Here is a 23,995-nt window from a genome sequence, read left to right as displayed (position 1 = left end):
AAATAAAATAAAAAAATTGGGCCTTTCATTTAAAAATTATATGTATTTTATATTAGCGAAACTAACGCTTGAGTTTGGTATTGTTTGATGTAATATTTAGTAATATTCTAAATTCTAATTCACGTAATTAAGGAAGGATACAATTTTTCCGATGTTGCATTTTCGTAACATTAGCCTACGGCTGAATGTTAAATTACGTTCACTTTCTTAAATTGTGTATTACCTTGTATTTGGAACGTTTTGCGACACTTTTTCATACCTGTTGGTTTCCAGTTAAATTACCGACTATTTTACGATTATTTTCCGTTGGAATTAATTGTAGTAACTTCGCGAATAATCTGGTTTGAGAGTAGTTGTCTGTTCCGTTATTGTTTTCAATATTAGTTTGATTGGACAAAGTGGACCGTCTCCTATTTCAAGAATTTAGTATATATTTGATGAATGAATTGAATTAAATAAATTTCAAATTTGGTATAATTAGATAAATGAATTTGAATTATATTTTATTAAATTATATTCAGAAAATTCGCTTAGTAGTTGATTGAATAGTTATCGGAATTGTAACATTCGGAACGTGTTAATATATGTAAAAGCACAGACGATAATATTTATCAAATAATTATCAAGTCGCAGTCAATTGTTTCTTGCCTAATTAAAATATACATTACTTGTTGAATTTTTAATTATTGCACTATAATTGCTAGAAATTTTGTTATAATAAAATTCAGAATTGAATTTTCGAGTTTAATTTCTTTTGATATTTTAAATAGTTATTGATAACAGACAATTTAATTGATTTAGTTTAAGAACTCCAGACATCATTGCTTTATTTTCATTTTGAACGGTGTTGTTTCGGTTTATAGTTGCATTGTTCGTTATTCACCGATCAGGTATCTCCAATGCAACCAGCCATACTGGAGGCTTAACTACTGTTGAATTAGTAACATTCTTTTTAATTTTGTTTTTAAAGAGAAGTTTTAAGCTCCACCGCCTAGGAGAGCGTTATAATTACTTTAAAGAAACCTTTCAAGAAATTATGAGTAAATCGCAATAAAATAATGTTCTAGCTTAGCTCTAAAGCTTAGCATTTCCAATTAAAAAAAAATATTTCCGAAGTCATGAAACTTCTCGATTCGGTGTAAAAGTTTCCAGCAACTAATTTTTATATTTCTCCAGACCACTGAAAAACAACAGCGACCCTTGTGTGCGTGCTGAGCATCTTATACTTTTTACCAACTGTTTCAAAGTTACATTTGAATTTGAGTCTATGTTTACAGAATAAAAAAGGCAACAAACAAAGTTTACTAGTATTTAGTTTAATCACGAATATTTGTAAAACTTAATTGCATTAATCCTTAGTTGCTTTTACGTTGCATTTGCTGATTATGAGGTAGAGTCTTCCTTCGTACATGAGATTCAACTTCATTCCTGTTTAAATCGATGCGAAGTTAGGTTCGACATGAATCAGTGTCGTTTTATGTACGTGTGTGAGAGAGAGAAATAAGGACGGATTAAATGAAACGGAAATCATGCTAGAAAAATTTGTAATGTCAGAATTTACCGGTTTCAATTCTTTCTAACTAATTTAAATCTCGCGGTCTAATTAGTGTTCAAAATTCCCCGTTTTTTTTTACGAGAAATATCCAACCAACTGACTACAGTGCTCAACTTGCAGTTTTGATTAATAACAATTCCCACTAGAGTGTTTGAAAGAAGAACTACTATTATCCGGTTTCTATATAGCTTCCAATGTTAAAGTGGCATATTACAATTCAGGTTCCTAGCTACGGAGTGGCCGTCTGGGGTTCATCTTAATTATTAGAACCTCCAATTCCCTGAAATTATACGTTCTTGTCTCAGGTTATTTGGTGAATAATGGCAAAACCAAATTTTCAGATTTATTTGCGGTATCATCATTCCTGGGTAGAGCATAGCCTTTCTCACAGCTGTTATTGAACTAATTGTGACGAAATATAGCATACCCTCTTCTGATAACGGTGGTAATGCAATCTTTAGAGTATTGAAAAATTAATATTTCATGTGTATTGGAGGATTTTTCCACCTTATATCTTTTGGATCGACAAAAAGATATTTTACGCCTTTTGGAGGGTTTTTACCACCTTAATTATTTTGGATTAACAGACGAATTATATGTCTTTCTGAAGTCATTAACGTTAACTCATGTCTCGCGCACCGGACTTACAATCTTCCAGTAAGCAGAAACCTAAAGGTCTCCCATCAACTTCAATGCAATTACCACAATAACCTTAACGGAAAAGAACTTGTTCTACAAACCAAAAAAAAAAAAAAAATTGATTCCTCTCAGCACTCTGACGCTTCACATGTTAGATATCGAGAACGTTGCCAATCGCTGCATGTCTTACTTATGCAAAGGCTTTATGGTGTAAGCTGAAAACTGTACCTTGCTTATTAGATTCTACTTCACCAGTTGACACATCCGTTGTACTTCTTATGGTAGGAATTTTTGGGAACTCCAAAATAATATCCAACCTCTTTATACAACTAGAATGTGATTTGCATAATATCAAATCTTTTGATTTTAAACAATCCTTTATTACATTGCACTCACCCTGATTTACATAAACTTTTCAAAACTCACACCGGTATCATTGTTAAAACGGTAATCCCCACCTCTATCAACACATAGTTTATAAAGTTTGTTCAGTCATGCTTGGCAGCAATGGAAATGTCGAGTTAAAAGAAAGTTTGACTGTCAAAACACCACATACACCTAAGCACACTCCACTGCTATCGATTGTGAATTGTGGTATCGATCTCACAACAAAATTTAGAGGTACTCAAGGCTGATGGCATACATCCTACTAGTGCAATTCGAATCAAAATGCCGCCATTCCAACATAGATTATTCCTTTACTCACCGGCGATAAAGCTCTCATCGAGAACTTGTTTCAAAATGAGGCTTTCATTTATTCTGTCATCATATAGTTGAGACTTTTCACACGGTGCCACCTCTCTCATTACGCTGCAAAATTGCTTACAATATAGGTCTCATTCAACAAAGAAGGGCACTTATCCATCAGTGTGTTCTCACTTCGGGACCTCATAAAGTTAAGAACTTCACATTACTAAATCAACCTTCTCTCTACAATGCCTGTAATGCCTATTATCATACCTATTCCTGCCAATGTAAAAGTAGGTCTCAACCCCTACGTGCAAAGCAAAGGACTCTTGTTTCACTACGCCTTTATACGTCTTTTAGATCCACCAATGTCTCATCATTCACACAGACCTCAGTTTACCTCCGTCAACGGCGGAAAACTTCTTACAGTGTAGTGTTACAAAATGTGTTTCCATTTCAGCGTAATGCTATTCTTACGCACGTCTCAAAAGCCGCATGGACATTTTTCATCTTCATTTAGAAGCCACCTATTCATGCATTTATTCTCATTTTCACCCGGAATCTAATAAAACACAGATAGAATGGACATTAACAGAAATAGGAAACCCGTGAAGACATTCTTTGCTAAAATCATTTCGCTTGAAAATATTAGGGGTTTTCTCCAAGTCATTACATCTTTGTCGAAGTCAATATACACTCAACAAAAGGTTGGAATGCATTCAACAAAACCTTTCTCAAAACATCAGACAACTATTATTTCCTGCGTTACCATCCGCTTCAATTTGATGTTAATCACAATATTGATCATGACATGTACGCTATTGCCGTTAGAAACTTATTATCACGTCGTCACGTCGTCCTATCATATCACCTTCTGCTTATCAAAACTCTAAGTATGTGATCAACAAATTCTATTTTCTAGTATTTACCCTCACGCTTGCAACTATTTAAGTTCTCTCCACTCAAACTTTACTTTATCGTTCTCTTACATATATGGATCTTATCTTATAACCTATAATTTTCTACAAGACATTAATTACATTGTCGACTGTAGGAAAACAACAGGGTTTCCAGGACGTTTTGCCAACTACCAAAATCTCTTGTATCCCTGCACTAAATCATATTCCTCCTGGTCATAATACCACACCTAATGTACTCATAGTCAGTAACAATCTATCAACTAAATCTAACATCGAGGTACTCAGCTCGGTAGTCAGAGACCACTTACCCAATCTTCTTGCAATAATTCCATCTGATACTCACATAACAGAACCACAAATGAGGTGGGCGGATAAGGGCAATGTTTCGCCCATCAGACAACGGAAAAATGAAGTGTCCGATTCCGACAAGTTTGCAATGTGTCTGTATACTAGAAGATATGTTGCATATGTAAAGATAATAGATACGTGATAAAGAAAATAGTATGTCATAGAAATGAGTGCCCAAAAAGAGTTCGTTTCAGCGTTTTGCGACATTTTGGTAATGTTTTCTGTCTTTGATTGAGGCTTATTGGAAGAAGGAGTCGATGAACCAAAATAAATCTGACTCGTTATTATATAACGCTGTGTAACCTTTGATATGAGGACTAATTAATTTTGGTTCATTGTGTCCTTCTACCTATTAGAGAATAAAATGTATTGCGCAAGAGTATAGAGCGATGACTACCGTTTATATGCTGTAATGTACGAGTTCAACTGGAGACTCCAGCTTTGATGTTATTTATCGATTATGACTGAAAATACATGCTTAGGATGTTAATAAAATATATAAAGAAAATGTATTGTTTACGCGGATGTGTGTGTAGGACAGCAAAAATAGAGACAGCACATTATGGAGTATTGAGAAGGCGTGTCATTTCTGAAAGTGTCATGAGTAATTCTGAGAGTGCAGGAAAACCAATCGCAGAATAGCATGAAATTCTGCAATATATATATATATATATATATATATATATATATATATATATATATATATAGAGAGAGAGAGAGAGAGAGAGAGAGAGAGAGAGCAAAGGCAGATACACACGAGGTCGTGTATGTGTGTCAAGGTGTAGAAGTGTGGAGTCTGCGTTCTGTGCACATAGATAAGCATTATGGGCGGCGACTGTTCGAATTACACGTTTTCATTGCCTTATTTGCTGCGCTGCGATCGGAGTGTTCACCCTGTTGTGCCGCAATCAAACCATAGTTAAGAAGTGTAGATATCAATCGTGTGTTTGCAACTGTTTGTGCAAACACATATTGACGGACTGAATAAGACATAATGCCGAACGGCCAGTGCGATTGTTGTAAAACCTGGCAAAGAAAATCTACGGCTTTTCTTACCTGTTCTAACAAAAAATTATATAGACCCTGAGAAGTTCTAAAAACTGCGATATACCGAGTGGTGCGAAGTTGTGCTCGAAATGCAGATCATATGCATGTCGTGTGCTTCGTTCTCGAAGCAATCCTATGCCTTCTTCTGTTGTACAAAGAGATCGTGCGTCTACGAGTACTGCCGTCGACACCACCTGTAAAAGTCCTAAAATAGAGTTAGAAGTACCTCGTTGTCACAACTCTAATAGATGTTGTATAATATGTAAGCGTAAGAAATACTTAGTGGCTGTACCAAAAGCAGCTCGAACGCAGGCCTTTACAGAAACAGGAATTTATGTTTCGTCGGGAAAACGCTGCTGTAAAACGCATCTTACAGAGTCGTTATTCCGTTATTCCGTGAGGATGCTCTGCAAGCTGTACGCCCTGCAAGTGAGAAGACAACAATGTCTGCGAAAGGTATTGAAAGTCTGATAAACGATATCAGAAAGGTAGCACAGAAGAAAGGTATTGATTTCGACTTTCCGACTCCGATTATTATACTTTTATGGGTATATCAATGTCTGATTTTAACTGTATTTATGACCTAGTAAAGTCCAAAATGTGTTCCCCAGCACAGATATCCTCTCGCACTTGTTTGGCAGTGTTACTTGTAAAGCTTCGAACGGCTTTCTCGAATAATGTTCTGTCCACATTATTCAATGTCAGAAAACGAAGAATATCATCTTCTATGCACTCTGCACGTGAGGCTTTGATGCAGAACTTTGTTCCACTATATCTTGGAACGGAACACATCACCAGAACACAGGTTATTGAAAACCATACGAGGCCTTTAGCACGAAGATTATTCATTCCCGACGACAACAATGATACTGTAATACTTGTTGCTGATGGCACGTACATTTATATCCAGAAGAGTTCCCACTATTCCTTTCAGCGACGACCATTCTCATTACACAAAAAAAGACTTTTGGTGAAGCCTATGATGTTGGTCACGACAGCTTACATTTTGGATGCCTTTGGACCTTACTTCGAGGATTCAAAGAAAAATGACGCTGATTCATATCTTAAAAAATGATGCACACAATATCAGAGAGTGGCTGCAGCCAAAGGATGTTCTGATTGTTGATAGAGGCTTTCGTGATTGTTTGGCACTTCTGGAAGAAATGGGTCTCGTACCTGAAGTGCCTAGATTCCTCAATAACCAACCACAGTTTACAACAGCGGATGCTAACGAGGCGCGTCTTGTGACGAAACTTTGATGGGTCGTCGAAGCCGTTAATAGACAGTTGAAAAACTGGCGCACATTGGATAAAATGGTATCCAATACGCAAATACCTTATGTTGGTGACTATGTGCAAATTATATGTGCTCTTCTCAATGAATCTATCCTACAAGGATTCACAACACCAAAGATGATGAAATAATTGCTCAGCGGATGCTGGCTTTAGTTAAAAAACCTAATTAGTTAAAACAGATGGTCGACGAACAAGGCTGGGCGCGAGAAAAGGCAATTTGGGCTAAGTTAACCGATACGGATCTTCAAGATTTTCCACGGCTAACTTGAAACGAGCTACGGCAATTAACTCTTGGCATATATCAACTTAAAAAAGGCTAATGTTATACTCACGAGCATTTAAGTGACGAAGGTATGTACTCTCTGTACATACATCATGACGATGCTTCTGTTCTCCGAGTTCAGTTACGATCACAACACATAAGATCCAAAACCTATAATATTTGGATCAAAACACAGCAAAGCAACCTCGCACACATACAGTGGTACTGTCAATGTAAAGTAGGGCACGGGTCGTTGGATGTTGTGCGCATGTTGCTTCCGTACTATGGTTTCTGGCTTACTGGTGCCATAATTCCACCGCAGTTAAGAAACCAAGTCTAGAATATACTCATACACTACAAGATGCCGCCGCTGCAGGATGGTCCAGTGGCGATTCGGATGACGACAGCAAGCACGATGCCTAATCTGCAAACTAGCTACAAGTGTCTCCAGCTGTCTGATTATTATCTATGCTTGATTATTTCCGATGTAATATATTGATCTCATAGTCGTAGTAGACTTCATTCTTCTTATTCTTGCCGTTAGTGTTCTATTTACTACTGCTCTCTCGGATTACACCTCATGATATTAGTGTTTACGTTCCTTCATTAACACATGACTTACGTTTTTGTTACTTTTTTTTACCTCTCACTTATAGCGCTTTCCGTCAAAATATACTTGTTTTCTTATTTTTATGAGGTATACTATTGAAAACCATACATTTCACATCTCGTGCCTGATGGGCGGATAATGACCCTTATCAACGCACCTCCTTTTCGGCTTAAAATATAATTTCGCAAAAGCTGATTGGGACCAAATAGCCTATCTTCATCTCTGAACAACTTCCATCTGCAAATATTAATATCATATTTTTGGATGGCATAGACACCGTTTCGGCTTCTTATAATAACCTCATCGTCACCACTACCGAACTTTCAGACCAAAAATTACCTTGCATTCCAATCGGCCTAGTTTCCATCCTCATGCTCTCACACCTCTACCCCGATCTAATGAATATTTATACGAATGTAGGTCACCCAAAGATCACGATTTCCTGCTGCTTCATCACAGTTCAGGGGAATGGTCAACATTATATCATCGCTAGGAAATTATTAGATTTGCGATCTTTTTATAATCAATTACGCAACAAAACGAAGTCAACAAAGTACTGGAACTTTATTCAAAACCTTACTCACCAGAAACACACATTACAATATCTTATTCAAGTTATTGGCAGTGTCCCTATCATCCATAGATAGAATGAATCAGCTTCCGATAATCATTTTCAGATCTTTTGCACCCTTCATTGTACTTCGTTCTGTACACACCGTTCTGTACACATTCTACTCCGTTCTACTGTAGATTCTACCTGGCTTGGCAATCTTACCTGATTGTTGTTTATAAATGCCATATAAAATGTCATTGAAGCTACTGAAACATTTACAGCCTCAATTGCCAGTAATGATGTCGTCGACGGTCTCAGTAATCGCCGTAATATAGCTTTTGAAGCAGATATTATAACTTAAAACATAACTCGAAAGCCACTATCGTCATTTCATACTGTTCTATACGGTTATTCTTACTACAGGATTATTTCCGATTTTATGGGACCTCGCCAAAATAATGACATTCCTAAAACCACATAAAGATCCTACCAACATAGACTTCTACAGACCAAGACGTTTCACTAATTTCTTCAGCAAAACATTGATAAAACGACTCACTCTTGTTCACTTATTCTCTTCTGTCATCCACACAAGGCGGGTCTCGACTACAACGGTATATTTGTATATTTTCTTGTATTATTATTTTCTTGTAATTTTGGACAATAAGTTATTCGAAATATGTACTAGTCTGGCTGCAGAAGAAGAGAAAGAAATTATTTAAAATATTGTCAATAATGCTAATATTAAAAAAAAGATATTCATATGTTAAAATAATGAGATTGTCAATACCTGATTGGCAGGACAACCAGATAAGGATATAAATAAATATAGAATTATGAAAAGGGCAGCTTCGTCAGGGACAACCATATATACAGATATAAATAATAAATGGAAGTAAACGACGGAATGAAGTCTGTATTATGTTAATGTTGCTCAATTTTAGATTACGATAAAAGAACCAGAGTGTTATTTATTATTTATTTATTGATATGTTGTATTAAAAAAATGGTGCCCGAAACCCGGGATTGAGAAGAAGCGTATTTGAAGTTCAGTAAAAAACGACCAAATTTGAGTCAGATATTAATTATATTTGTTTAAGAAGCGGCCGAGTTATATATCGGAACAGAATGAGGGACATGAATGGTGAAACGATGGACAGCCAAACAATAGATTCATCCAAATTGGAATTTTTGAAGGAAATGTCCCGTCAACAAGCAGAACAGTTTGCTAAATTCAATCAGCAACAAGCATATCAATTTGCTAAATTGAATTGAATTCAGCAATTGAAAAGGTAGATGAAAAGGCGGATCAGCAAGCCCAACATGTTGATGAGCGCCTAGAACAACTGCAACAGCAAAATGATGGATTACAACTGCAGCTACAACAGATGGATCAGGTGATAAACAAGGTAGTACATAGACTACCTGAATCTTTAGGCAATATAGAAACCAAAGAGAAAGTAAGCTGTGAATCTACATTGGTATAATTTGTGAAGTCTTCACGGAAACACACTGCCGTGTTGATTGGATCTGACTATCCTAACTTTACCTTTCAGATGGACGTAGCGTATAACGAATATTCTGTTAGGCAACAGTATGCGACATGTTATGATCATCCTTATCTTGAGAACGCTATTGATTGCTTGAATTCAAAATATATTCAACATGATATCAATCCTATGGTTCATCTAGCAGAAGACAAGTTGATTCCAATATTCGTGAAACGCAGAAAGAAAACATGTGTTCCTATTAGTGTTCGTGTTGATTGGTCGAGTGAATTAAATCTGTTGAATTGTTGATTCAACGAAAGAACTTGAATGATGTTAGCAAACAATTCGATGATGCTTTCACAAAGCGTGATACAGTGCGTTGATTTCCATCATCCAAGTGCGATGTTGCAAAGTTTTCAAAATCCATCAATGGTTCAATACAGTACTAGCTTGTATCAAACTAACCTTTGAAATCAAGTTCAAAGTATTCATGCGAGGTTGAAGTGTGATCCCAATGAGCAAGATGTTAAATTCATGTGTACAAATGATGCAACTGAACCTAACCAGAGAAGAAACAAAACACGAGGAAGGACAAAGTACCGTGAACATTGTGAAAAGAAGAAGTACAGATATGTTAAAAGAAACGGCGCTTTGACAACAGTAAAGCGAATGACAACTAAACCTAATTTTACCGGTAAGGTAATCGAACCTAACCGTAATAGCTACCGTAATAGTAATCAAGTAATCAAACATAATCCTAGTTGTGACAGTAATAGTAGTAGCGATTGTGTATCCGAACCTAATTTTATTAGTAACCGTACACAACCTAATTGCAGCAAAAATAATGCGATTTGTTTGAAACGCTACGCGGACGGCAAGAACCATGGGAAAAATAATAAGAAACGTAGAATTATGGATGTAAATAACACGCAAGCTGTATTCCGGTTTGTGACTTTCGATGCAACCCAAACAAATTCATTGGACATGTAACATAACCTAATGTAGGGACGTTTGAAGAAACATATCAAATTGATTCTTAATTTGACCAAATGCCTTAATGTTATGTGTTTTCTTTGATATTTGTATTATCAATCTGATTATTCGTGTTCCATGTTATTGAAGTATATTTAAAAGCATCTTTGTAATGTTAAGGTATATATTGAAGTTAATAAGTTTTGTTCCCCATAAGGAATTTGTTGGACATATAACTTAGATTGGAGTTACGCCGTCTGTATGATCGCAATTACTCAAATTATCTCTACAAATGTCTTAATGTTATGTGTTTTCCTGTGATTGTCGAAATGAAATATCAATCACATTATCCATGTTATGATGCTAATAAAACATTAATTCTTATGCTATGTCCTGATTATTATCGATATTTCAATCAGAATTTATATTTTGTTTAATTATATCTTATATTCGATCATGTTGTGTTCAAAGAACGACTATATGAATTTCACATACATCTTTTTAAAAACCTTCTTCATGATGCCCAAGTAAATAATTATTAAATTGTAACAAAGCATGTAATGGCCCCGAAAATGAATCAAATAGCATATAATAAACATTTAATGGACCTGAAAAGGACTTAAATAACTTATTAATCTAATTTGGAATGTGCCTTATCGTCGGTAAAACGTATAAATAAATGAAAATGATGATAAAAATTTAAAATGAATATGATAATAAATATGATAATAATATTATTATAGAATTAAATATGATATATATATGTATAAATTATATTAATTGTAATTTTTAAATAAATGAGGTACATTCGAAAACTCGAATAATTTCCATATGTATATAAACGGTCCAGAATTCTTTTCTCTTTTTATGATAGCTAAAGAATAAAAAAAAAGAAATTCCGTTCGGGGGTCATAATATACAACAATACGTTTGTGTATTTTCTTGTATTATTATGTTCTTGCAATTCTGGACAATAATTTATTCGAAATATGTACTAGTCTGGCTGCAGAAGAAGAGAAAGAAATTATTTAAAATATTGTCAATAATGCTAATATTAAAAAAATTATATTCATATGTTAAAATAATGAGATTGCCAATACGTGGTTGGCAGGACAACCAGATAAGGATATAAATAAGTATAGAGTTATGAAAAGGGCAGCTTCATCAGGGACAACCATATATACAGATATAAATAATAAATGGAAGTAAACGACGGAATGAAGTGTGTATTATTTTAATATGGCTCAATTTTAGATTACGATAGAACAACCAGAGTGTTATTTATTATTTATTTATTTATTTATCGATATGTTGCACTGCTGACCTAGTACTGCTGATCAAGTTTTAAAGTTACATAGCTATATTATTAAAAATGTCAATACATATCTGCCTTCTGTCCTTATTTCATTTAATACTGAGAGACCACTCGATACAGTCTGTCACAAATAACTTCTATCCAAGTTATTAAGCATTCTGCCGTTAATATACGGTTCGACTAATAGCAATTTTTTTCACCCTCCTACAGTCATCATCCAAATAAATGAAGCTCCAATCCACATTGTATTTCGAGCAGGAGTGCAACAAGGCTCAGTTTTGTCGCCCCTACTCTACATCTTATATGTCGCTCATACAACATAACCTCAGTCACCAATATATTCTCTGCAATTTGTATACCTATATATTCTCAGCATGCCTAACATTATGTTCCTCAGTTGATTTTATTAACACTAAACTTCAACCGGGAATCAACAATGGAAACTGAAATTCATTACGAAAGAAAACTCATATGACGTTATTTGGACTTAAACACAACAAATATTGTCAAATTCGAAATCATGCTCGTTTACAACTCACATTCTTAGAATCTCAAAGCTAATGTTTGCAATAGAATCAATTTTTTGCATAGTTTGCGAGGCACTAACTGTTGTCACAATCCGAGACAGATACATTTTATTTATAAGGTTCTTCTAAGCCCTGCTGTAATTTACGGACATATCGCGACATGACAGATCACAAGTCCTGGAACGTCATGCTTTATGCCTTGCATATTATTTTCATTTCGAACTTCAACACAAGAAGTCTATACTTATATATCGACACTTTTTCCACATTTCTGCCACGTTCGCTTTCGTTATATTCACCATCTATCAGACACGCTCATACAAATCTGTGAACTTCTCGAGCATAGTCCAGCCTTACCACGCTACACTTATTCGCCAGTCCCCAATTTTCCTGGTTTTCGTGAACATGAACAGGCCCCAGCTTTATATAACCCTCATGGTCGCATTTATACTCCTTATCTATTCCTTTATACCTTATGATTTCTTTACGACACTCCTCGTTTGTACTAAGAGGACATCGAGTTTCTACATCCGCTCTGAGTAACCTCAGAGCAGCAGATTAACGCGCTTGTTGAAACGAAAACATTTTGTGGTTTGTTCACTGCAATTTACGCCATCATTATGTCATATGTTCTCTCGAAACGGTATTATGTCGGAAAGAAAGAATGCATGAATAAATGAACATAATAAATCCTGGATCCACCTGGAATTATTTAACTACTATTAATTTGATGCCGCTGGTCCAACCAGAAGTGTTACATTCTGCAGCCCGTAAATTTTAGGTAAGGAATGAAACTGCACTTCGAAAATCATTTGCGGCAATGTTCAAAAACTCTTCGTTATACATTGCTGAGATTTGCAGTACATAGCGTGCAATGGGTTCCTAAACCGTGAGAGTGTCTTCCTTTCACATAATCAATAATTAAGTCAAATATTAGAGCACATTGGCAATATTAATAAACCGGATATTGCACAATAACAATAACGAAAAATATTAATGGAGAAACAAGGAGTGAATTGAAATATTTTAAGTAGGTCACGCTGCGGTTGTAGATTTTATGTACTTTAGACATAAATCTATATGTAAAATATGATAGGTGTCAAGTGCGAGCACATGTCAAGTGTCACAAAGTTTGAGTTAAGGAACTTCTGGATCTGCTATACGTTAATGATCTTCCAAACTACATTCACTCAGTAAAGTCATCCTTATATGCAGATGATACAAGTATTCTCATTACAACTGAAAATTACAACACACTGAAAACAGGAAATAAAAAGTATAAACAATAAATTACAACAATGGTTTACTTTACAAGGTTTAAAAGTGAATACAGAAAAATCGGTGGCATTGAACTTTCACCATTTAGGAAACAAACATACTAATGGCATAAATGTATCAATCATGAATTCTGACTTAAAGTATGTAACTTCAACAAATTTCTTAGGTTTTCGCGTAAGTAACATACTTACTTAGGATACCCACATAATGTCGTTAGCTCAAAAACTAAATAATGTTTTCTATGCCTTGAAAGTTATTAAAAATATTTTGGATATTAATAGCTGTAAAAACATTTATGTTGGTATCTTTTAATCTTTCTTAATGTACGGCATTATCTTCTGGGGAAATGATTCAAAAAGTAAAATAATATTCCGTATTCAAAAAAAAATTGTTCGACTATTAGACAATGCGAGGATAAACGAACGATGTAAAAGAAACTTTTTATAAGACTATAAATATTACCACTGCCATATCTTTATGTGTTTCACTTATTAATTTTCACGCACCAGAATCTTAATACGTTCTTTGCCAATAAAGGAAACTTTCATTGTCATAATACTACATATAGGGAAAATCTCCACATTGAGAATCACCATACGGCATTGTTTCAAAATGGTCCCATATACTTAGGTCCAACATTATGTAATAACCTCCCTAAAGATATTCGTAAGATTGAGTCAATGAATGTATTTAAAATTGTATCTATTGGTCACTTTTTTAAATTCAGTGCTTCAAGGCCTGTCTTCTAAATGCAGCTTGTAGATTGTATAATGTAATTTTGTCTCACATAACACCATAGCGTTATTGTTCTTTAGATGTATTTATTTGTATCCTATTTTTCTGTATCTTGTTTATTGACGTGTCTGATCCATACGCTCGTATTCCTTCCAGCTTCATGTATGACTTATGGATGAAAATAAAATGAAATGAAATGAAATTACTGATGGAAAGAAAAAAAAAACTAACTTTCTAAAGATAAGTACACTAGTAACACATATAGTCTGTTACCTAATATAAAGATAAGAAGATAGTCTTAAGGGTGTAAACGTGTTCTATTTGTGTCGTGGCTAAAAGAGTTACGGAAATATAATTGCCACAATTGACACTTTATACAATTACATACGATATACGCAGAAATAGAAAGTAGCTTGGAATGAACAAACCTAATTACTTTGATGTTTGACATATGACTAGCAATGGATAGTAAGGTGTATTAGGTATAATCAGTTCGGAGAAAGCTAATATTATGATTGAAACTTAAGAACATTGTTCCCGGAAACGTCTATTACTGGGATGAGTTTTCTTTTTAATTAGTGGTTGTTCAGAAAAAATGAAAAATTAAGACTTACTGAAAATGAATACAAATAAGTTCCAGAGATGAGATTCTACCTAAGAATGTGATTTCCTCTGGCGTTCTTCTCCTAATGATAACGAATCTCGGTGCATTTGCAGTATGAATGATGGATCATATAGCAAAAAAACCTCAACAACATTTAGATTATTTTTTTTAAAGGAAGGTCTCTCACCAACCCCGTATTAACATCTCCTCACTAGTGATGTTTGATGCAGCCGCGCACAGGAACCTCCGAAGACAGAAGTCAATTTTTTTCATTTCAATGAAGATTTTAAGTTTCGTCTCTCTTATCATTTTCAATAGTTCGAGAAACATTATCCTCAATTTTATTGATATATAAAACTCCGCTTCCACTTGCTTATTTAGGCAAAGTACTATTTTCATAATATATTTCCCTGCTTTTCCTTCCCGTAACGACAATGGTTACATGAGCCCGGTTTTCATTCCGAGATTTCAGATAAGCTTGAAAATGGACAGGCCTATCCACAAAGGATTCTTCTGAGTCCTTTAGGTAGTATTTTAAGAGCACCTTTGACTAAAGTCTTAATACAGCTTTATCTAACACATGAATAGTGTTAGATCTAGGCCGGTAGCCAGCCCAAAAATGTAGGGGGGCTGATGAAATTAGGGGGCCGATCCAACCATATTATAGTTTATTTGCAAGCCTACCGTGAAAATGTTAGGGGCATCAAAAGTTTAGAGGGTCGCCCCCCCTAGAACCACCCTGGACACGGGCCTGGTTAGATCTATCCCTAAATAGTGTAAACGTTACAAAATGATATTTATAAGCTGCACAACGCTACACAGGCTCTCTTTCGAACTTTTCAAGCAAGACAGAAAATACATTTTTGAAACGTTTTCTTGCCCAGTCATGTTTTTTTTCTTCTTTCTTCGTTTCTTCTATTCTGTTACCAATGAATGCTTTTTTCTTCTTCTTCTTCTTCTTCTTCTTTGAATATCAGTTTTATAAGTTTTACAGAAGATATTACCATTGTTTTCGCATCAAATGCATTTAAATGACATGTAGCAGTTTTAACTAACTCCATGAAAGATCCGTGATACTCTACAACCATAACAAAAGTAAATACCGAACTGACAGAAACTTGTTACCTACAAGGATTAATTTTTCTAATGAAAATAATGTAAACACTGCCGTAAATGCTGTTTCTAACTTACCAAATTCTTTGGACAGTACAATAGCTTTGCATAAAATGAGTTACTTTCCATGTGAGTCTTGTAAAATCGAAATTAAAGTCTTGTGTATTACGTTCCAAGATACACTCAGACCCAGACATTTGAGGCAATTTCGTACAAATTAACAGTGAGCAAAAAATTACATCACAGTGAAACATTGAATTGAATTGTACTAATAATTCTCTAAATTATCAATTTAAATTTCTTTTACCGTCAGATCGGTACCCTAGTGCGTTGTGCCCGCCAAAGTTGGTTTGTGGTAAAAAAAAAAAAAAAAAGAAAAGAGAAACACTGGCTAGTGGTCAACGATTCGTTTCCTTTAAATTATATTTTGTTTTTCGTTGAAATCAGCAGTAATTCATGGATTAGAATTAAACAGTTTTTGTTTTCATTCACTGATATAAGAAACAAGTATCAACTTAAACGGTTTGAAAACTACATAGTGGATATTTCTGGTATCCAAGATGCACAGGCAGGGCACACGCAGGGGTAGTAGAGTGCTAACCTCTGCTGCGTGGGGTTCTTGGTTCGGTCCCGGTTGAGTAAGTTTGTGTTCAATAATATTGTGTGCGTTGGTATTTTCGAGGTACTCCCGATTCTTTCAACATTATCCTTCCAGTGATTCTTCCATAATCATCTACTTGCTTTAATCATTCGTCTCCTCTATTCTAAAGAGAATAACCGTTGGACGTTAAACTGAAAGATTTCAATTTCTCTAATGTAGCTTCATTTTTGATCTCTTTCCTCCAGAATTACATTCGCTGCTTCCAGTTAGATTAAGACAGTAGCGAATGTACACAGAAGCCATTTCGTTGTGAAAATACAGAACTACGATAATGATCATCTAGATAGTAAATTAATACGAGTTTTAGATAATGGATATGATTGAGTTTCTACAACCAGAAAAGGTGAGTTTTGTGACATTCAATGAAGACTAATACAAGGGCAATGAAAACGGCCAGCGTCAGGAAATAGTTTTTTGATGTTCAAGAAACTCTGAAGTAAAAGTGGACCGCATCGTGAGAGGTAATGGGCCATTCATAAATAGGGCCGTAAGTAATGAACGTACTAAAGTGAAGTGGACAGTGTGCATGAAATTGTCACTAAACATTTGAAGTTCCACAAAATATAAGCGTAGTGGGTACCCCAAAATGTTCACATATGTCAACATAATTGCTAGAATGGATTCAACTTCGACGTTCTCGGAGTGTTCCGAGGGGAATAACAATATGTTTACTCCTCACACTGGTAACGAGACTGGTGACTCTTGTCACTGGTGACGAGGTATTGATTTTGCTCAATACACTCTGAAGGAAACACCAGTCAGTGAGTGGTATCTTATTTACTTTCCTCAAAAATCACATACGATCAAACAAACTACGTCATCCGGATCTGATGATTACGGTTTGGGGAGATCTCCAAGGGATCCCTGTTGATAATTTCATGTTTCGTAATACAATAGTCAATCGCAATGTATGTTGTACTACTATTCGACTACCTATTCAGAACCGCCATGAACACAAGCTCTCTCATCTCTTCATTCTGATCCATGACAATTCATCCCCCATCTGAACTTCTTGACACGAATTACTTGCTCTTTGTAGTTCCAATCTGCATCTTTCCCACTAGATTTTTAAAGATAAGCGGAATATTGCTAATTGACCTTGGACGATTAGCAATGACTACTTCAGTTACCACTTGACTACATTGTAGATAGACTGAACACTAAAATTGAGGCCAAAGAACGATAAGTGTATAAATCATTATTTTATTAACACTATGTATCTCTGAATAGTGAAATGTTATTTTGTTTTCGAATGATTGATAGGTCTTATTTTACTACAGGAAATTGTTAATTTATATTCGATCTATATACGTAAAAAACTACATTTGCAACTAGTGTGTAGTACCAATTGCTACACTTGTAACTAGTACATAGTATCAAATGATACACTTGTAACTAGTGCATAGTATCAATTATTACATTTGTAAGTTATGCATAGTACCAAATGCTACACTTGTAACTAAGGCATTCTATCAAATGCTACAATTGTAACTAGTGCATAGTACCAATTCCTACACTTGTAACTAGTGCATAGTATCAATTGCTACAGTTGTAACTAGTCCATAGTATCTACTGCTGACCTTCTCCTCCTAACAACGTGCCACTTGTAAATTTATTTCTGCTAGGGCTTGTGCTAAAGTATTATAGTACGTACAAACTACGTTTTAAAATTATCCTTAATTAATAGTTCCAAATGTTTACACTTGACGTTTTCTACTTTGTTCGCCACGTAACTTGCAGTCACATAAATATTAATGCTTAAATATAAGTATATTAGGTCCTTTCTTTTAATAATGAACAGCACATTACATACATCACTAGCTATTTTGAAATAATTGAAAGAATCAATTTCTTAACTTGTAATTGAATCGTTACAATAGTTTGAAATCTGCGAATTTCCAGGTATCTAGAGACATCTATTAACGTGAAACAGGCAGGCAGCGCAGCTAGCGACAACTATTAGCATGACTTAATAATTATAACTTACTGGGATGTATTGTCTCACATTTGTATTTTAATAATAATAATAATAATAATAATAATAATAATAATAATAATAATAATAATAATAATAATAATAATAATAAAAATAATAATAAAGAACATACCTACATAAACCATATTCACTGGCTTTAAATACCAACTCCGATTTCACCAAGGGAGCACATTTCATACTAGCTAACACTATGTATACTGCCAGACAGTGATGTGCCTTTGCAGCTACTGAAATATATATATATATACCAACAATCAGACATCAATACGTTTAAAAGACAACAAAATAAAATGTCAATACTATATATATATATATATATATATATATATATATATATATATATATATATATATATATATTTCCTACTGGTTATCAAACCAAACACTATTCGAAGCTTTCTTGCAACCACTGGAAAACGTGAAGTATATTAATATTTATTTGCATATATTGTTATTGTAGACTGTTCCCATAATGCCCACCGACTTCGATTTTACAAAATTGGAGAAATAAATTTCACTTTTTATTTAGTGGTCAATTTGAAGGCATTTTTTTATACTACCATTAAGAAACCCTTATACATCATATTACGATATGATGTATATATATATATATAGGGCCTATATATATATATATATATATATATATATATAGGAACAGGTACAAATATGGAATAGGGCCACTAATATGGAATACTATAATATCTCGTAAGGTAACGTGAGTACTGTAGCGAACAAACTGTGAAACAATCCCTCCTTCCTTCCTTTGTTAATAAAAGTAATCATTATTGAGTTTAAAGCCGAAAGCAACGCGTCGGTTTCTTTTGATTGTTTTCCCGGTGAAGTGAATTTTTTGTAGGTAAGCAGCATTTCGTCGTATATTTCTAATACACGTGCCTATTGAAATACACTTCTGTTTGTTTGGAAAGAGGACATTTGTAGCGACATTACCACATATCTAGTTTTTTTCTATTGTTTGAACTGTGAGTGTTTTGACGTTTTGTTTCGCAAGACAGTAGTGGCTCTAATATGGAATACTTGGTATTCCATATTTAGACCCTTATTCTAGAACTGTGTTTCAACTGTAGATATGGCGACAACATCGAAAGGTAGAAAATTGTCACCTGCTAGAAATGTGTGGGATGAGGTTGCTATGCAGGAGGCAATAAAATCGGTGCGACAGAAAAAAATGGGCTATTTGAAGGCAGCCAAGACATTTAATGTTCCACGCGCAACTCTCTTCCGACTGGCTAAATCAGACGTGACAGTGAATGAAGCCACCAAAACCAAGCTTGGGAGGAAGACAGTTTTGCCGCAAGAAATTGAAGAACAACTACTTCAATATGCTCTAACAATGGAAAGCAAATTTTTTGGACTGCCCAGACGAGACTTACAAACAATGGTCTTTCAGATAGCCAAAAGAAACGGGCTCCAAATCCATTTCTGGGAGACAGACATGGTAGAGGATGGCTCCGCCTCTTCTTGAAAAGCCATATGGATAGATGCTCGTTTCGAAAGCCAACAGCAACTTCTTTCCAACGTGCCACCGGCTTCGCAAAGAAAATGTCAATAAATTTTTCGACCTCCTAACTGAAGAAATAAAGAAGAAAAGATACCCAGCAGACAGGATATTTAATGTTGACGAAATTGGATTGAGTGTGGTGGAGAGCAAAGTACCACGAGTTCTTGCAGTGAAGGGTAAGCGGCAGGTGGCAGCACTAAGTTCTGCTGAGAGAGGTTCTCTGGTGACAGTCGTAACTTGCATGAATGCTAGTGGAATATTTGTTCCACCCATGCTTATTTTCCCCTGCAAGAACATGAACAATCAGCTGATGAGATGTGCCCGCCTGGGTCTCTCGCTGCTTGTCATCACTCATGGTGGATTCAGAATGATCTCTTTACCCAATGGTTCCTCCACTTCATCGATAAAGTGAAACCGTCACCTGAGTCACCTGTTCTCTTGATTTTGGATGGTCATTATAGCCACTCCTGAAATTTAGATGTCATTAACTTGTCTCCCCCCTCATGCTACTCACAAAATGCAGCCACTGGACAGAACGTTGATGAGTGCACTGAAGTCTTACTATAGCGAGGAAGTGCGGATGTGGCTAAGGCTTCATGATAGGCCTCTGACTAACATGGACATTGCTGAACTCTTTGGTAGGGCCTATCTCAAATGCCAGACTAGTGAGATCGCCGTGAATGGCTTTCGAATTACAGGGCTCTACCCAGTAAATCAGAATGTTTTCACAGATGCAGATCTCATTTCATCTAGTGGAACAACGGACAGTGTCAGTGAAGCTGAGCAGAAAGGAATTGGGCCAAGCAGTGGGAGTGTTTCTTGTGCCGATGTAGCAGGAGCATCTATCAGCGGTACAGTGATTACTCCATGGGACATATCGCCTGTGCCCAACGCAGGGAAGAAAAGGGGAAGCAGGGGAAGAAAATCAGAAACTGCCAATATTCTGACTTAGCAAGGAAGCAATGTGCCAAACGAAACAAGAGACAACGAAGACCAGCAAGATGTGAAAAGTCCGACACTGCGAGTGATAGTGATAGTTCATTTAGTATGAGAGACGACTCTTCTGATATTGATATTGGTGAAGGTGGAACACCCTATAGCGAGGACGCTGTATGCATCTTCTGCTCGGGCAAATTTTCATGTGATAAGGAAGGGGAAGAATGGGTTATGTGCCAGATGTGCACTGAGTGGACACACACTGCTTTTGCAGGTTATGAACATGGTTATTACGTTTGTGAATTATGTAAGAGAACTGTACAATGACATAATATGTCAGTGGTGTTCGTTTCTACTTTGTTCCTATAACTTGGTTTAATTTTCAACTTTTTTAGCTCACTAATTTTGCTTGTTGAAAGTGTTGGTTCGTAAATGTTCAAGGTATTCCATATTTGTACCCCGTTTTCTAAAGTAAGAATTTTGCAACTTTATTGGAAATTGATGTTTATAAATATTTCCCATTCCTTTACGCAGCACAAAATTTGCATATTGTTTAAGGATATGTTACACAATATTTATAGAGTTTTTTGTGTTAATTTATGCAAATATATTGATTTCGTCAAACAAAAAGTAAATGGTATTCCATATTTGTACCTTTCATCTCTCTCTCTCTCTCTCTCTCTCTCTCTCTCTGTATATATATATATATATATATATATATATATATATATATATATATATATATATATTTGCTAATGATTATGAAACCAAACACTATTCGAAGTTTTCTTCCACCCACTGCAAAACGCGGAGTATATTAATATTTATTTGCATATATTGTTATTCTAGACTGTTCCCATAATGCCCACCGACTTCGATTTTACAAATTTGGAGAAATAAATTTCACTTTTTATTTTGTGGTCAATTTGAAGGCATTTTGTTATACTACCATTAAGAAACCCTTATACATCATATTACGGATCAATCATTATGGATCAATTTCATGTGTTGGGCGCCGCAGTGGTACCAATCTTTGAAAATTTCATTTACAACTTTTTTCTTTTTCTTTTTAAATTGATTTTAAGAGTAATAGTGCATTCAGTATAAAGGCACAACAAGATTTTCTCTCCCTCTCTCTTTCTCTGTGTGTGTGTGTGTGTGTTTCTAGTTTCCGGCGTAAGCGTGTGGATACTACTAGGTATACTTTCGTGTGTACATATATTAGTGTGTGTGTGTGTGTCGGGGAACATCAAGTATTAATTGGGATCGCGTAGTGGAACTTATCGATATTAGTACGTACATACGAGCGGGCGATACTTCACAAGATAACTTTGCACGAATGCGAATTGTTTTATTCTGCTTTTTCCAATAAATAAGTAGAGAGATTCATCTTGAGCGAGTTCCTGAATGGAAGTGATTCGCCAACTGGAAGTGGTAAAAATGGGTCATTTCCGATTTTAACGTTGATAACTATAGAGCTTACAAAATTTGGACGATTACTGTGCTTGGACTTCATCATAATCTTTAAGTCTACGTCTCACATAACCTCGATGCAGAAAGGGAATTCTAAACTTAAATAATTAACTAACTCGAAACCGATGAGAGTACAATACTCAAGGTTTCGGCAGAAAACTAGCACAAAAATTTGGAATAGAAAAAGTATCAAGTATCCAGTTGGAGGGGAAGGGAAAGGATGGGACCACGGACATAAAACCATAAAACATATTATTGAAATGGCAGTCAGTGATTAGTATAGAGGTGGCTCTTGGGCCTAGAGCTTCGAAGTTCCCTCTACGGCATTTCCCAAGCGTGCACAATCTGAGTTAGTATAATTTACACAGTACTATATTCAGCCATCGTTTATTAAATTCCCCCGCCCTTCAAAATCTGAAATGAACATTGCCTCCTATGGGTGCGCAATATAAATTACATCTATTTCTGCAGTACTGCTTTTGATGTCCATTTAGACACCCCCCGCTTCAAGACTTAATCGGAAATGGTCTCAATCGTTTGTACAGAAATGTGCAGGTGAAATTTCCCTTTGTACACAATTAGGAGCGCGGCCAGAACAAAAACAATGTGGAGGGCTGTCCAAATGAGAGCCCCCACCATGCAAAATCCAATCACGAATCGTCGCAATCATTTGTACATCCTTTGTACAGAAATATGCAGGCGAAATTTTCGTTTGTAGATATTTAGGGGTGCCACCAGGACGAAAACAAAATGGGGGCTATCCAAATGTTACCCCCCACCATGTCCAGTTCAACAACAAATTATCGCAATCGTTTGTAAATCATTTGTGCAGAAATGTGCAGGCAAAATTTTTGATTGTACACAATTAGGGGCGCCACCAGAACGAAAAAAAGTGGGGTCTGTCTAAGTAGTAGCCCCACCACCATGTCCAATCACAAATTGTCGCAATCGTTTGTACAGAAATGTGCAAGTGAAATTTTCGTTTGTACAAAATTAGGGGCGCCGCCAGAACGAAAAGAAAGTGGGAGCGGTGCCTAAGTAGTGGACCCCATCCTGTCGAATTCAAGCACAAATTGTCGCAATCGTTTGTACATCGTTTGTACAGAAATGTTCAGAGAAAATTTTCGTTTGTACACAATTAGGGGCGCCGCCGGAACGAAAACAAAGTGAGGGCTGTATAAGTGGTAGCCCCCACCATGTCGAATTCAAACACAAATTGACGCAATCGTTTGTACATCGCTTGTACAGAAAAGTGCAGAGAAAATTTTCGTTTGTACACAATTAGGGGCGCCACCAGAACAAAAACAAAGTGGGGCTGTCTAAGTGGAAGCCTCCCACGATGTCGAATTCAAGCACAAATTATCCAATCGTTTGTACATCGTTTGTACAGAAATGTTCAGGGAAAATTTTTGTTTGTACACATTTATGGGTGCCTCCAGGACGAAAACAAAATGGGGCCGA

At 35.7% G+C, this 23,995-nt stretch overlaps 1 protein-coding gene across 3 annotated transcripts in view; it reads right to left on the bottom strand.

Moving 5' to 3' along the window:
- LOC145684620 (uncharacterized) overlaps positions 1-23,995 on the bottom strand; it is a 214,706-nt gene that overhangs the window by 80,455 nt on the left and 110,256 nt on the right. For all 3 annotated transcript variants that reach the window (XM_081757008.1, XM_081757009.1, XM_081757010.1), the window contains one exon: positions 18,720-18,834. In XM_081757008.1, the coding sequence (XP_081613134.1) occupies positions 18,720-18,834 (115 nt within the window). The remainder of the gene's footprint in view (positions 1-18,719; positions 18,835-23,995) is intronic.

The sequence above is a fragment of the Thermobia domestica genome, chromosome 5 (genome assembly GCF_964235325.1).
Source record: "Thermobia domestica chromosome 5, izTheDome1.hap1.1, whole genome shotgun sequence".
Classification (NCBI taxonomy): Eukaryota; Metazoa; Arthropoda; class Insecta; order Zygentoma; family Lepismatidae; genus Thermobia; species Thermobia domestica.
Note: the sequence above shows the minus strand (reverse complement) of the source record. Positions and strands in the feature narration are given on the sequence as shown.